A 15,432-nucleotide genomic window follows, 5' to 3' on the forward strand; every position below is an offset into this window, starting at 1 on the left:
CAACAATCGTGCAAGTCTATTCCCATTTACATCAGAAAGTTTATGGCTGAATAGAGATTCAAACCCAAATCCTTCTAGGCCCAGTCTTGGCCTACACCTGTCACACTACCTTTGGTGGTGGGGGTGAGTTTGTCTGTTTATTTAGTTTTATTCATATCCCACCTTTCTGCCAAAAAATGGCACTCAAAGTGTCTAACAATAAAACAAAGATTAAAAACAAAATCTTTATTAAAACATAACATTAAACAAATGTATTAAAAACACAACATTAAAAGAAATAAAAAGCTCCAATTGAAAATTCCTTCAGCAACAGACCAGACCATACGCCAAAGGCCTGCCTGAATTAAAAGGTCTTTGCCTGCTGGTGGAAGGAAAACAGAGGCGGAGCCAAGCTGGCCTCCTTCAGCAGGGGGTTCCAGAGCCTGGGTGCAGCCGCTGAGGTCAGTTCTTAGAGCAAAAAAAGGCTATCACATGATCCCCTCCACTTAGGGAGATATAATCAGGAAGGGATGGCTTCATATGTGAGTTTATTTTAATAAAGCATTTAGAAAAGTCAGACGCTGGCTCAGTTCTGATGAGATCACTGATGTTCCCGCTGCCGCCTTTTTCCTTGGCACAACTGAGTGATGGAAAGTTCAGTTATGGTCTGCCCAGTGGAGGCTGGCGGCTTCAATGTCAATGGGGCTGTGAATCCACTCTGGGTTTCAGTCAGAACCAGCCAGAATGCTAAAGGAACCATCCAAGGTGCTGAACCATATCTCCAAAATGGGTTCAGCACCTTGGATAGCTCCTTTAGAGTTTTGACTGGTTCTGACTGAAACCCAGAGCAAATTCACAGCCCCACTGACATTGGAACCACCAGCCTCCGCTGGCTCTGTCAGACCTGAGGGCCCTTGCCTTAAGTGTGTTGTGGCATTAATCCTGACAGTGCACAAGATGTCTTCAAGTATCTCAGATGTTTTGGCAGAGAATAAGAGTCTGATGACCAGTTCATCTGGACAGTTTCTCCATGTACAGTGGTTTTGTTTGTTTGTGGAGTCTATGTTGAATTAGCTATGTGGAGAGTATCCTTCATGTGTTCATTACAGTAAATATTGGAAAACCCGGGGTTATCAGAAGCCATTGACAGCGTTATCTGCATAGCACATTTATGTTAGACACATTCAAATGTTAGACATATTCAAAGTGTCTAATAAAAATAAATATCAAGTATGCATAAAACCCAATGGAGTGCAATAACTAAAACAGTGGGGGAAATAGTTATTGTGAATCAATTATAGAAGCATCAGATTGCTAATAAGGAGCTGACAATTCCAGTCAATCTGGAGCAAGCAAGGGACACATTGTATACCTCTGTGATTGCAGTCCTATACACACCTGGGAGTAATTCCCATTGAACTCAATGGGGCTTACATCTGAGTAACAAGTATACAATTGCACTGTAAAATACCGGAAAAGGTCTGTCCTTCAGTAGCAAGGCCACCAGAATTGTAGTTTATCTTTGAAACCCTTTTGAAGTTTCTTTTCCTTTGCCATTCTTACTATGAGGTCTGCCTAATTAATTTACAGTTAATTAAAAATTATTATTAGTAGAATGTTAGCTTATTGATCTTTTGCCTTCTTCAAGTACTAATGTTTGATCAGTTTGTATTTTTCATTGAATTTATTCTCATTCAAAAACTTATCAGCCGGTTCCAGTACACATGCCAGTATCCAGAATTGAAAACTTGGCAGATGTTTTTAAAGGTTTGTCTTTCACAAAAAACTTTTGTTGCTTGAGAATGAATTTGTAAAGCAATAGTGGAGGAAACAATCATAGCCAAAGAGAAAGGTTCAAAATACCTTTGTTCATACACTTATTATTACATCTTGTAAAGCATCAGCAAGCAAATGTGCTTTCCTGTATTTGCGTTATATCATTACCCATTGCTGAGCTTCTTTTTCTTTCCTTGTTTGCTTTACAATTATTCATTCAACTTAGGAGGGGGGTCTGGGCAGTCAGTCAAATAAAAGAATAGCAATTTCATCAGGAAACAATGGTAAGACAACAAAATGCACTGATTGCATAACCACATCAACGTAAAAAAGGCATAGAACACTCTGCTCTGTAATCTGCCAATTGCTACCTGTCAGACAGTGCAATTAACTACAGAAAATGAACTGGAGGCTATGTGGTGGCAAGCCGATTTATGGAGAGCATTTGGAACCCTGTCTTCTATTAATTTCCATGGCAGTACTAACATTGAGCCTATTATGGAAGGCTTAAAGGACACACCAGTCAGGTAGCTAGACAAGAACTATATTGTCTCTCCTAGACAAGAACACAGAGCAGCCACAGAAAACACCTGACTCCACCCAGATACAACTACATCCCCTGCCACCTATGTCCACTTGTAGATTTTTGGACTACAACTCCCAGGATTCCTGACCATTGGCTATTCTGACTGATGTTGATGGGAGTTGAAGTTCAAACCATCTGGAGGCCACCAGGTTGGGGAAGGATGGACAGACTATATAATGGCACTATCCATACACAACCCAAGTAGAAAATAAGTTTGATGGATATGCCAGTATGATGTAGCTCCTGGCTTTATGGTCCAGGAAGAAAGGATGCATGATCCTGTGGAGGCTTGCTACTTTGACTTTCCTTGTACCTCAGAAGTAAGACTTGTTTCTGGTGCCCCATTTTATTAGCACCAGAAGGCTTTTGTGTTAAAGCAAGTGTTTTCTTCAATGGAAAGTGGTGGGGGTGCTTCTACCACTGGTGCTGGTTGTGGGACATAACCAATCAACATTGTAGTCCATTCTCCATCTCTGCTTAGACCCAAGAAATACAGCAAAGCATTGGGTATAAGAACATAAGTATCAAAATTAAAACTCATTGACTATACGTAGCGTGAAATCCTCTATGGACTGTGGTCACAAGAAAATGAATAGGAAGCCCTAAGGTGTATATGAATTCCATAGTGTAAGTCCTCTTCCCCAATGGTATTCATAAGGGCAACCTCAATATTGCTGAAAATGAGGCCACAGGCCAGTGACAGACATATTCTCTGAGTGGTTGTGGAAGTGTTTTACAATAATTTAGAACAACCTTGAGTAGAACCATACCTTGAGTATGCACTCAAAACTGAAACCCAGGGGGATCATGCACACATGGATCAGGGGTGTGGGTAGGTTATATGCTTAGTGGGGCACAGAAGCAAGCCTGGTTGGCCATTGTCCTCCACACCATATGTACTCAGTGGAAGCTGGTGGCTCAGATTTCAGTGGGGTGGTGAATCCACTCCGGGTTTCAGTCAGAACCAGTCAGAACTTGTAAAGGAGCTATCCAAAGTGCAGCACTCCTTTAGTTCTGACTGGTTCTGACTGAAACCCGGAGCAGATTTACTGCCCCACTGACATTGGAGTCACTAGCCCCCACCGTATCTGTATGTACCACTTTAACATGAACCAGAGTCTATGCCATTGGTGCAGAATCTCAGCCCCATGGGTCAAATCTAGGGTGGCCACTTATGACTCAGCCAAAAGGAGGACATGCATCACTGAAAAAGAGGACAACACTGGAAGTGATTTGCATAACATTTCCGTATGTTAATTTATGTGTATAGATGCACATTTAGAAATTGTTATTTTAATTTTAATAGAAATATAATACACTTTCCATAGTGTGGACGGCTGTGACCAGGTGACCGATGTGCCTGCCTGTCCAGTCTGCTGTTCAGGTTACAAACCATAGGTGGGCAACTTCAAGGCTCCTGACCTGCTCTCCTTCTTATGGTTCTTCATCTTTAGACCAGACTTGGACAGGACAGTCCTTCAAACAGAAAACACCTTCAAACAGAGGACGGCCCTCTGTAAAAGGGGACATATGGCCATCCTAGATCCAGGCTGCCTGGGGTCCCAATCTGACCCTCTCTGGGTCCACAGATGGCCACACTCCTTTCCCTGGCCCCACCCTCTTTTCCTGACTGCCGATTCCTTGATGGTTTCCCAGCTTTTGCATAGTTTTCTCCCATTCTAAAAGCTTGAAATTAGTGCTGTGCCGAAAATTTCTCCCACATTCTTTTCGACCATTCTCATTCAATTTGGTAGAAAAGAAAGTGCTTCAAAAAGAAATTCAAAGGCAGAGAAATTTCAGAGAAATTCTGGGTTTGGGGTGCTTGTGCTTACCTTACTCATGAGGTGGCTGAGGAGTGTGCATGGGTGTCCTGTCTGTCATCATACAAGAATCTCTGTGGCAGCCTGTGGCCTCCTCCGCTTCCTGCACTTCAGTTAAAGCCATCATGAGGCAATTCCTGCCATGGGGCTTTTTCAGTTCAGAAAGTGCAGGTGGCCTAGGAGGCTGCAGAGTGATGGAAAGATGTGTAATAGAGACAGAAAACACACACAGCACCCTCGGCCACTTTGCAGTGATTAGGGAAGCTCAAAAAACAAAAGATTCTGCTTCAAAAAGTGGAAGCCTTAACATAGTTGATGCTGTTGCCACCTACAGAAGCAGTGCAGTAGGAGAAATTTGGTGAAATTGTCCCCCCAATTTCTCTGCCCACAAATAGGCTGAAGGATCTGAGAGGCCATCTGCGCACAGCTCTAGTTGAGATGCCTTTCTTAAGGCACAGCTGCTGGCAGTAAGACCTTTCAGCTACAATATTTTTGGGATTTGGGCCTTGTCCCTTTGCCTCTGGCCCCACCCTGTTTTGCTTTTGGCCCTGCGCACTACTGGACTGCAGCCCCCAAGAGCTTCTCCAAAACTGAATTCAGCCCTCAGGCTGAAAGAGGTTGAACACCTCTGTTCTATGCAATAAACTGTCTAAAATAGGGCAGCAGGCTTGTTAACAGGGATTGGCCAACAAGATCACATTATGCCAGTACTTTTCCAGCTGCATTGGCTGCCAGTCCACATCTGGGCCCAATTCAAAGTGTTGGTATTAACATTCAAAGCTCTAAACAGCTTGGGGCCAGGTTATCTGAAGGATAGCCTCCTCTCATATGTACCTGCCCAGACCCTAAGATCATCCTCAGAGGTCTTTCTCTGGGAGCCCCCACCAAAGGAAATGAAATGGGTGGCTACCAGGAAGAGGGCCTTTTCTGCTGTGGCACCCTGGCTGTGGAATGAGCTCCCTAGAGAGGTTCACCTGGCACCTATGTTGTACTCCTTCCAGATCCAGGTGAAGACCTTTTTATTCTCCCAGTATTTTAGAATTTGAGCTTCCTAATCACTTAGTTCTGGTGTTTTAAATCTGCATTTTAAATCTCTGCATTGCTGCTAGGTTTTATTCTGGTTGTACTGTTATATTGGGGTTTTAAGCTTTCATATTTTATACTGTTTTATGCTGTACTTGTGGTTTTAATTTTTGTGAACCACCCCAAGAGCTTGGGCGGTATACAAATGAAATTAAATAAATAAACAAATAAATCTCACCCACTGGATTTAACCACCCTTATTATACAGCACAGACTAATGAGCATAGGCCCTTGCTCATATCTAAGGTTCTACCCATGATGGGAAAGAGAATATGAATCCAGGACTTACCCCTGCACCCCATGGCATCAATAGTCATTAAGTCAGGACTTGGTATGACCCAGCCCTTGAGGTGGTTTACTGCTTGTTTCACATCCTTCTCTCTTTTGCTGAACATGATAAAAGAAGCAAAGTGCTACAGTTCTGTCTTTTTCTTTTAGCCTCCGTTAAATAACTTGCAGTGAGTTTCTAACATCGTAACACTTCTTTTCCTGTCCAGCTAGTGACCACTGCATCACCCAAACTGGATTTTGAAACTGTCAGTCTCTACACAATTCCCATCCTTGTGAGAGATAACAAGGGAAGCTCAGCTTCTCAGACCATCTTTGTCCAGATTGCTGATGTCAATGAACCGCCTATCTTCACCGGAGCGCTGTCTCAGCCTGGCCGAGGTATCAAGTACCTTCATTTAAAGGGCATGATCAGTGGTTTGGGGTTCACACCTGCCGGCAAGACACATCTGTCTTTGGGCACACAGCACATAGAGGCATTCTCCTTTCCACTGTAACATGCCGTGTCCTATAGCACAGAACCCGACTCTGGAGATCGTTCAGGTTCTGAGACAGAGACTGTGTGAACCCTGGCTCAAGTTAAGTTGCGTGGGCATGATGTAATGATTCCTGAAAGAACTGTAATTGTCCATGGTGGCACAGTAGAAGTCATAGCCAAGACGCACGACCCCCTCCAGCATGGTTACTGCTCTGCATGTGTGTTTGTGCGTTGAAGTGCTGGCACAACTTCGCATCTGCTCATGGCACCTGCTGAACACTGTTTGGCTTGGCTGTCTGCATGCCACTGCTTTCTGGAACCCTTGCAAGGTCTTGCAGCAGAAAGCCAACCCACACGCAGCACTTGGCTTTCGTTGTGCCATTGGCAATCACACAACCTTCCTAGCTCATGGTATTGAAGAGTGTATACAGCAGTTACCACACCAGCCATTGTTGTACATCACACAGCCCTAATTAAGGCAGCATCAAACAAGGACACTGCCCATTTATTTGCAGAAGGGCTTCAAACCTTTTTTTATTTATCATATTGAATTGTGATAAGCTTTTAAAGATAATGCCTCTCAGAGATACTTTAGTCTCTCTCAGCTCTCTGAGAAAGCTAAATGTTTTTCCGGTTTGGCCTTAAACAAGAGACAGCTGGCTCATCATGGAGGTTGAGGCTTTCCTGCTATATAGTCCTAGGCACAATTCGTCTTTCCAAACAAAACTTGCCTGTCTGCTGTGCAGCTTCACACACAGGGCTCCCTTGTCTTCTCCTCCTTCCACCACCCCTCTCCTTCTGTGCCTGGTCTGTGTTATATTTTTCCCTTTGTGGCTTGGGCTCAGTAGCTGCACGTGACAGCCAGCTCCCACCTCCTTTGGAAACGCTGCAGTTATTTTCAGGTGGAGTAGAGAGGCTAGCCATGCACGGCCTCTCACATACATTTATATCCCCCCTTTCTTAATGGAGCTTACGGCAGCGTACACTGGATCCTCAAGTGGCCTCCCATCCAGGCATGCATGGACCAGGCCCTGACCTCATTAGCTTCAGCTAGGATGCTACATCTGGTACCTTCAGACCACGCCTTGGACCTCTTGGGTAGTCATGTTTGTTATGGTGGCTGGCCACCCAAAACATTTCTACTCAAGTGGTTCTGAGATCAGGAAGTCAAACATTTATTAATTTCCTTACAACAGGGGTGCAGCACCTGCACCCTTCCCAATGTTGTTGGACTCCAACTCCCATCAGCCCCAGCCACCAGACCAACAGTTGGGGTGATGGGGGTTGTAGTCCAACAACATCTAAAGGGCTTTAGATTCCCCAGCCCTGACTTAGACCCTGCCCTTTCTCCAAGGAGCTCAGAATGATTTATAAGATCTAGTAGCTTCAGAACATCATCTGTCCAATCTCTAAATATTCGTACAAGTGCAGGAGTACTTTCTTTAAGAGTGATGCCAAAGTCTGACTTCTAGTTCTGAGAACTTTAATTATTTTGTGAGCTGGTTTCTAACGCCTAGGATTACACAAGAATGGGTGTAATTCTGGTCTTTTTGTTTTGTTTTCTTTTATTGTGTGATGCTTTTAACTTTGTTAAAAGCATGACATAATACAAAACCTAAGGGGTTGTGTGGGGTAGAAATTGAAATAAAGAAACCAGTAAGTGGAAATTGTATATTAACTGCAAGATGAAATTCTAGACCAAAAATGTTCTATTTGTCTGCAGCTGCTGAAATTTATATCGCAGAGGACATCCCACGAAACACTAACGTTTTTAGAGTCATGGCCCAGGATCCCGAGAGAACTCCTTTGAAGGTAATTTTCAATAACTCACACTCTTTCGAATCTTGTGTTCTGAAAATAAGTCAGCTTCCCAAATTACTTTTTCCCACCCATATTCTTTAAATATATGGAGGGAAAGTGGTCAAGGCTGCATTGGAGGCTGGTGGCTCCGATGTCAGTGGGGCCGTGAATCTGCTCTGGGTTTCAGTGAGAACCAGTCAGAACTCTAGAGAAGTTCTGGCTGAAACCCAGAGTGGATTCACCACCCCACTGACATTGGAGCCACCAGCCTCCACTGGGCTGCATCTCTATTTGTCACATCCAACCCGTGAGATGTAAGTCAGTGTAGTGTAGTGGTTAGAGCAGGCTTGTCTATTGGCCATGCTGGCTGGATATGATGGGTGTTGCAGTCCAACATATCTGGAGGGTGCCAGGTGTTAGAAGGCTGGGTTAGAGTGTCAGACTAGAACTAAGGAGACCCAGGTTTAAGTCTCCACTCAGCCAAGAAGCTCATTGGTGACCAGGGGCCAGTCTGTATCTCTCAGCCTAGCCTACCTCACAGGGTTGTTGTGAGAATAAAATAGGGGGGCAAACATTACACTGCCTTGAGCTTCTTGGAGAAAGGTGGGATATAAATATGATAAATAAATGCACCCTGTAGCAAAAACTACAGAATTACCACACAATGCTATTCATGTTTAGGCTACAATCCTGTTGTTGTTGTTGTTCAGTCGTTCAGTCGTGTCTGACTCTTCGTGACCCCATGGACCATAGCACGCCAGGCCTTCCTGTCCTGCGCTCTCTCCCGGAGCGTGCTCAAGTCCATATTCATTGCATTGGTGATGCTATCTAGCCATCTCATCCTGTGCCGTCCCCTTCTCCTTTTGCCTTCAGTCTTTCCCAGCATCAGGGTCAATCCTAAACATACTTAATTGTGAGTAAGTTCCATTGAGTACAATGGCATTTATGTTCAAGCAAACATCCATAGGGTTGTGCTCAAAAAATGGGTTTAACAGCCACTCACCCTCCATGAGATCCTTGGGTCATGGTGACTCCCACAAAGAGGCCGGTGGCTGCAGGAACTCCGACGGTTCCAAGTGAGGAGGGGGGGCTCACGCGGCTCAGCAGGCAGCTCATGTGCTCATTTGGCGTGTCTGGGGAGGCGCGGATGCAGCTTCAGGATTGTCCAGATCAGCCTGAAATGGTCCGACCCGCTTCGGATCGATCTGACCTGCTTCAGATAGCTTTGGGCTGATCCTGACCGACTTCGGAACCGGACCGATTCGGTCCGAATCGCCCTGCTTCAGCTGGGTTCCGATCTGGATCCACAGCGGTGCACAGCCCTAATTCCTACACCACCAGGTAGCCAAAGCTACGGACAGCACCTGGGCAGCAGACTGAATAGGCAGGTACACAGGTAAGTCTTCTGCACTATAGTGAGATGTACTGTATTTCTCTTTAAATTATAATAATTATTTCTGCAGTCGATGTGCACATATACATATAAATTAGCATATGCAAATTGCATGCAAATCGGTGCCTTCTTGTGACCTCTTTCTTGGGTGGTGCATTCCCTCTTTTGGGGTGTGTTTCATAAGTGGCCACCCTGCTCTACTTCCACCCCCACCCAAAAGCAGCATGGTCGCCACATGGGCAGGGCGGGGCAGGGGAGGGAGAGCAACCGACAGCTGCTGGAGGCCTGAAGTGGTAGAAGTGGCAATGCCAGGGTGGGTGGGTGCTGACAGTGGTAGGGTGGCAGCAGTGTAGACATCAGCCATGGTGCGGCTGCCCACGTATGCAGGGCAGTGACACAGGGTCTGTCCCAGTGCCTAAATATTTTATTTGTTTGATTGATTGATTGATTGATTGATTAGCTGCTCATCTGGCCGGCTACCCGGCCACTCTAGGTGACGTACAATACTAATAACACAGTGACATAATCAACTGAGCAGCAAGAAAACATAACAAAACAACACTGCTCTAAAAAAAACCCTAACCCACCAAAAGTGCCCGCCTGAACAGCCAGGTTTTTAAAGCCCGGTGGAAGCTCATCAAAGAGGGGGCATGGTGGAGGTCACTAGGGAAGGAATTCCACAGAGATATTGCCCTCTTTCCCATGTGTTTCTGATTTGTTGTTGTTTTGCTTATATTGCTTTCTGCCCCTGAGAAAGAAAGAGAAAATTGGAAAATGCTGTGGAAATTGGGTGTTTGAAACTGTACAGTGGAGGAGACGGTTGGAGGAACAGGTCCTACAGCAAACAGCTTGTCCCCTTGCTTCTGGCTCCTGACCTGAGGTTGAGCTTTTTCCACCAGGCTCTCAAAAAGAGGCTAAAATCCTAGAACTTTGGGCCAAACACTGAGACTTGGCAACCCTACTTTTGGAAATGCTTTATTGGGAGATTTTTTTTAAAAAAAATAATTAGTCATCTCCATGAGAAGTAATTATATAGCAGGGAATGATACTTTAGCAATGTCTATAATTAAAGAACAATTTGGATTTTAATTATAAACTGCTATCTTCAGTGGCTGATAATTCAGCTATGAAACAAACATTAAACACAAGCATGACGGTTTCCAAGGTATGGAGCTGGCTTTTTTTTTATGATTATAGCTTGTTCCCTCATTTTAAGCTTTGGGGGAGATCATGCTTAAAAGCTACACTAGAAATATCTTTTTATAAATTATTCAAAGTGCTGGATCTTCTTTTGATGAGCATGACTCCCTTGGGCCTACGTTTGCCCTTGTTTCGTGACAAGCACCAATGGGAGTTGCACAACTTAAACAAAAAGTGAATTTGCTCACCTTCTGCTGTAACAGTATTAAGCATTGAATCTCAGCATTGAAGAGCCTTGGGCTATCAACCAGTTTCCTTTGAAGAAGTGGATTCCACATAATAGGGCATTCCTTGTGAAGTGGAAGTTAGCATGGACTTCTGCCACTTCTACGGTCCTTATAAGGATGAGGTCCTTATAAATGTGGGCATGATCTCTAGACATAAGGGGGATTCTGCACAGAAGTTTCTCTGCCATCACTTCCATCCTTGAGACTGGGGCTGGGAGTATGGTCAGAGTTTCTGAAAAAAGCTGTGGCATGGGAGAATTCCAGCCCAGATTTCATATCTAGTGTTGTGGACTTTGCACTCTCTGTTGAACCTGTTATTGTACACTTCTGCTGTGCAAAGAGAGTGAGTGACTGACACAGGGTCATCTCAGGGTGGGTGCACACTTCCAGCCCACCATTAAATAAGATACACATTCCTATGCTGTCATATCCTCAGATGAAAGCAATCTAAAGCAAGTACCATCAGCCCAGAATTATAAACTACTCTCTGCTATTGCCAAAATAGGAACATAGTGTTTGAAAGTCTGGTATGATTTACAGCAGAATTGCTTTATATAGAGAAAGCATGGCAACATAGCATTTAGTATTGGAGGCAATAAATGCAGGCTACAGCCAGTTTAAAAGAAGTTCAGATCAACTTAATTTATTAGTGCTTTTATATACATTGTCAGAGAAGTTAACACTGTTTAACTACAAGCATCCCCTAAAGCAGGGTGTGTGAGTATAAGTGAGCAAAGGCATGAGATATGGTTACTTGTTTCCTTCAGGGAGAGAGCAACATTGTTTTTGCTGCAAAGGCAAGGGGAAGAAGGAGGAAGAGGAAAGGGAAGGAGCAGGATAAAGGAACTGATCAAGCTACAAGACATTCTCTATTGCCCCCTAGTGTCTGGAAGCATGGGAAGTTCTTCCTATTATCTAATACATAGGAACATGGGAAGCTGCCTTCTACTGAGTGAGACCCTTGGTCCATCTAGCCCAATATTGTCTACACTGACTGGCAGAAGCTCTTCAGGGTTTCAGGCAGGAGATTTGCCAGCCCTAACTGGAGATGCCAGGGATTGAACTTGGGATCTTCTGTATTCAAAGCACGTGCTCTAAAACTGAGCTACGACCCCTCCACTTAAGCTGTTATAATAGCTTGTAAGTAATAGCTTACAGAGTTGTGTCAAGGAATGGCAACCCTATAAGCTGAACAAGTGGGACCTGCTACAAAATGTTTCAGTGTAGAGTGCTCTTGTTCAGAGTTCCAGCCAGCCATGCCCTCTTCTAGGACATTCCATTCCCCTGTTTTTCGGTTCCCTGCCCCCAAGCAAACCATTAGCATTCTATGGCCACTGAGCATGCTCAGTCTTTACATGGCTGCTTTCAGGTGAGGGTGGGGGGTTATCCCCTTACGTCTCCCCCCCCCCAAGTCTTTTTGTACTTCTGCAAATCTCTGGTTTTTCTCAAGGATGCTGATGCCTCCTTCTTGTTTCTCAGTGACCCTGTTTTGGTTACAATCCTGTCAGCACTCACCAGCTGACAGGAGGGATTGTTCAGTATAACCAGTTGTGTACAGGAAGCAGAAGTGCTCTATAGATGTTGGAGAGTTCAATATGTATTCTTAAAAATGTGGATTCATGGAGAATGTGATTTTGTGAAGGATATTAAGTTGAGAACAATTCAGAAGAGAATTATGAGGATGATCAAGATGCAGCTGGACATGTCTTCTCCTTGAGAAAACAAAGTCAAAGGTAACTGTGTGTTAGTTATTTCTGAGTTTTCTCAAGGGTGCCAGGAACAAGGCAGTATTATCCACTTAATACAGCGCCAAAAGGAATGGATTACTGTTAAAGGAAACAGATTGATTAAACTTTAGAAAGAGTTTTCTAAAACTTTAGAAAGAGAAAAGCTGTATCTGTCAGATGGGGCTGAACCAAGAGTTTCTGTCACCCCAAACACTGCACTGTTCAATCTGAGATGGTCATTTCAGCATCCTCTGCTATCTTGCACACTGATAATGTACAGTGGGTCCCCTAAAATATTCTGAATTGTTTGGGTTACTTGTTCAGTTAGGACCTGATCTTTGGAAAGTTTTTGGTATCCTTTCTTTAAGTCATGGGTGTAATCACATAACACGTTGGGTTCCTTCCTGCTCTGTTCTTTCATGAGCCATTTGTTTCTGAATATGTTCACAAACTCCTGTGGATAGAAGCAGGCACAATTCTACCAAAACAATAAAAGTTTATTAATTAAGGCTTGTTTTCATAAACTTTCTTGGCTCTTGTCAGCTCTTCCTTTCTGGAAGGTGTGTTGCATTCCCAAGGACCTCGCCATCCTTAGGTGTAGGTGAGTTCTCTCAGAAAGGAAACAGGGTCTGTTGCAGCCTTCCCCAATTTGGTGCCCTCCAGATGTTTTGGACTTCAACTCCCATCAGCCCCAATCAGCATGGCCAATGGTCAGGAACACTGGGAGTTGTAGTCCAAAACATCTGGTGGTCACCAGGTAGGGGAAGGCTGCTCTATTGCAAACAGGCACAAGAAGGTGAAAATGCCTCATAATTAATTGTGAGAAGTTTGTGAATGAGCAGCAGTGAGGCCGCTTGCCTCGCAATAAGTGGGTATTGGGGATCAGGGCAAAGCTCAATGATCAAACATGTTTATTTATGATCCTTATGAAATCCCTAAGGGAAGCTACTTAAAATGACTTTATAAAGTGGCTTTTACCATATGGTGAGCTGCTTGTGTACGGATCAGATGATCTATGCTGATCAGGCAGTCTAATGCAGGTTTTCTGTGATGGAATGGAAAAATGGCCCAATTAACATGTTTAGTTCCTTCTATGGATGGATGGATCAGTCTGTTAGTGATCCATGTCCGTTTCATATGCCTTCATTCATAAGTGTGTTCTGTCCCTCTTCTGCATTAATCTGGTTTGGGGATGGGGTGAGAGAGAGGGGACTACATGAAAATGTGTATTTTAATACAAAATATGCATTTTGAAATATATTTCATGTTTCCAAATGTGTTTTCTCCTAAAATATACATTTTGATATGTGAGCCCTCAAAAATCAAACTTGTAATTCAGAGAAGTGCTAAATCCAAACAGTAACTGTTTTGACCCGCACATTAGTCTGGGAGGCATTGATCTGGTTGAATCACTAACAGAGCAATTCTGTGGCCCCTAGACAGTGTCTGGGGGGCCATAGGATTGTTTATTTTCCTGGCTAGCTCTGACCTTGTTGCCAGGAAACCGTGCTCCCTGCCTCTCCCCCTCATAGCCGGCATGGAGAGAACCATGCCAGCTGCTTCTCTGTACTCAGTAAATGCACATGGAAATGGGGGGAAAGGGGGAGTTCCTGGAGGTGGGGAGGGGAGGAGACTGGGGCAGCTGCCTTATGCTGAATCTTATGGCCGCCCCAGCCTCCTTCCCTCCTTCCCTCCCCCTCCCCATCACTGCTAGACAGGCAAAATCATCTGTCTAGCAGAAATGCAGGGCAGCTCGAGTACGGAGGCGAAGATTGTCTCTGTGCTCTGGCCAGCCTGCCTTGGATACTTGGCAGTATCTACTATCTATCAACATAGGATTGCACCCTTAGAAAAGTAGACTGAACTAAGCCCTCGAGCATCCCTCGTTCCTACACATAAATGGTTCACCACACAATTATAGTCCTCCTGTGGATCAAGCAGCCATAATGTATAAACTGTCCCTTGCAGCCTGAGCTCACGCAGGTTTACTTGCAAGTATGGACCATCAGCTGAGCTCAAAGTGCATAAAATTAGTTTCCATCACATAATCAAAGTTTCAGGAATAAGGATACAGATTGTGTGGAAGAGCACCTTTCAAAAATGTAGGATGGTCACTGACAGACTACTTATGCTGGTTTAGTTTCGCTTAAGTCAGAGGGATGAAGCCAAAGAAAGGATGCGTGAATGTAGAATAGAACTATGCACCACATCAAGAGCATTGCTTCCCAATTTGGATGCAGCATTTACCACTGTCAAAGAGACAAGCCATGTGAAAACTGCACAGAGGCTTGTTTTTCCAGATGGAGAACAACTACATCAAAATCAGGAAGCAAAGCTCCACCCGTGCATACGGTATCACTCCTGGACCTTGATATCCATTCTTTAGATTGGATCGTGGTGCCTGTGAATTTCAGATTATGCCCATTGTTTAAAACCATACTGGCCACCAGGTGGCAGAGAAGTTCGTAACATTAGCTGACCATCCATAGCTTAATGTCTTAGTTGTTTTTTCTATAGAGTTACCATTTTAAAAGATCTGCTGATGTCATTTTCGTGTTTCAAATGTTGTGGATTTACTAATTCACTTTAAAACTTATCTATAGCTTTGGTATAAACAAATGCTTGATCTCCTTGGTGATCTCATCAAATCCCATGGTTTTGGTACCACCATTTATTGTGCACTTGTGATTCCTCACTCTTGGACGTTTCTGGGTGCTTTACATGACATCCTCCTCCTCCTCCTCCTCCAGCAACTCTCCTGTTTTTTGCAGCCATTATAAGGTTCTTTTTTTCTAACAAGGGAAATCTGGTATTTTTGTGAATGGTGGCATGAAACCCTGGTGTCACTGGAGGCTTGGTGGCTCCGATGTCAGTGGGGCAGAGAATCCGCTCTGGGTTTCAATCAGAACCAGTCAGAACTCTAAAGAAGTTATCCAAGGTGCACACCTTGGATATCTCCTTTGGAGTTCTGATTTGTTCTGACTGAAACCCAGAGTGGATTCACCACCCCACTGACATTGGAGCCACCAGCCTCCATTCCCTGGTGTATTTGCCCAGTTCTGCTACACCACAGCA

General features: G+C 44.2%; 2 protein-coding genes across 2 annotated transcripts in view; one reads left to right on the forward strand and one right to left on the reverse strand.

Annotated features, from left to right (window-relative positions):
• Nucleotides 1-15,432, reverse strand: part of C2H3orf49 (chromosome 2 C3orf49 homolog) — a 49,858-nt gene that overhangs the window by 33,828 nt on the left and 598 nt on the right. The window lies entirely within an intron of this gene.
• LOC146355045 (cadherin-related family member 3-like) overlaps nucleotides 10,354-15,432 on the forward strand; it is a 41,210-nt gene continuing 36,131 nt past the window's right edge. The window contains exon 1 of the mRNA XM_084829836.1: nucleotides 10,354-10,368. Within this exon, the coding sequence (XP_084685962.1) occupies nucleotides 10,354-10,368 (15 nt within the window). The remainder of the gene's footprint in view (nucleotides 10,369-15,432) is intronic.

This window comes from Heloderma suspectum, chromosome 2 (assembly GCF_057233095.1).
Source record: "Heloderma suspectum isolate Gila_16-S chromosome 2, 16-S_ref, whole genome shotgun sequence".
Lineage (NCBI taxonomy): Eukaryota > Metazoa > Chordata > Lepidosauria > Squamata > Helodermatidae > Heloderma > Heloderma suspectum.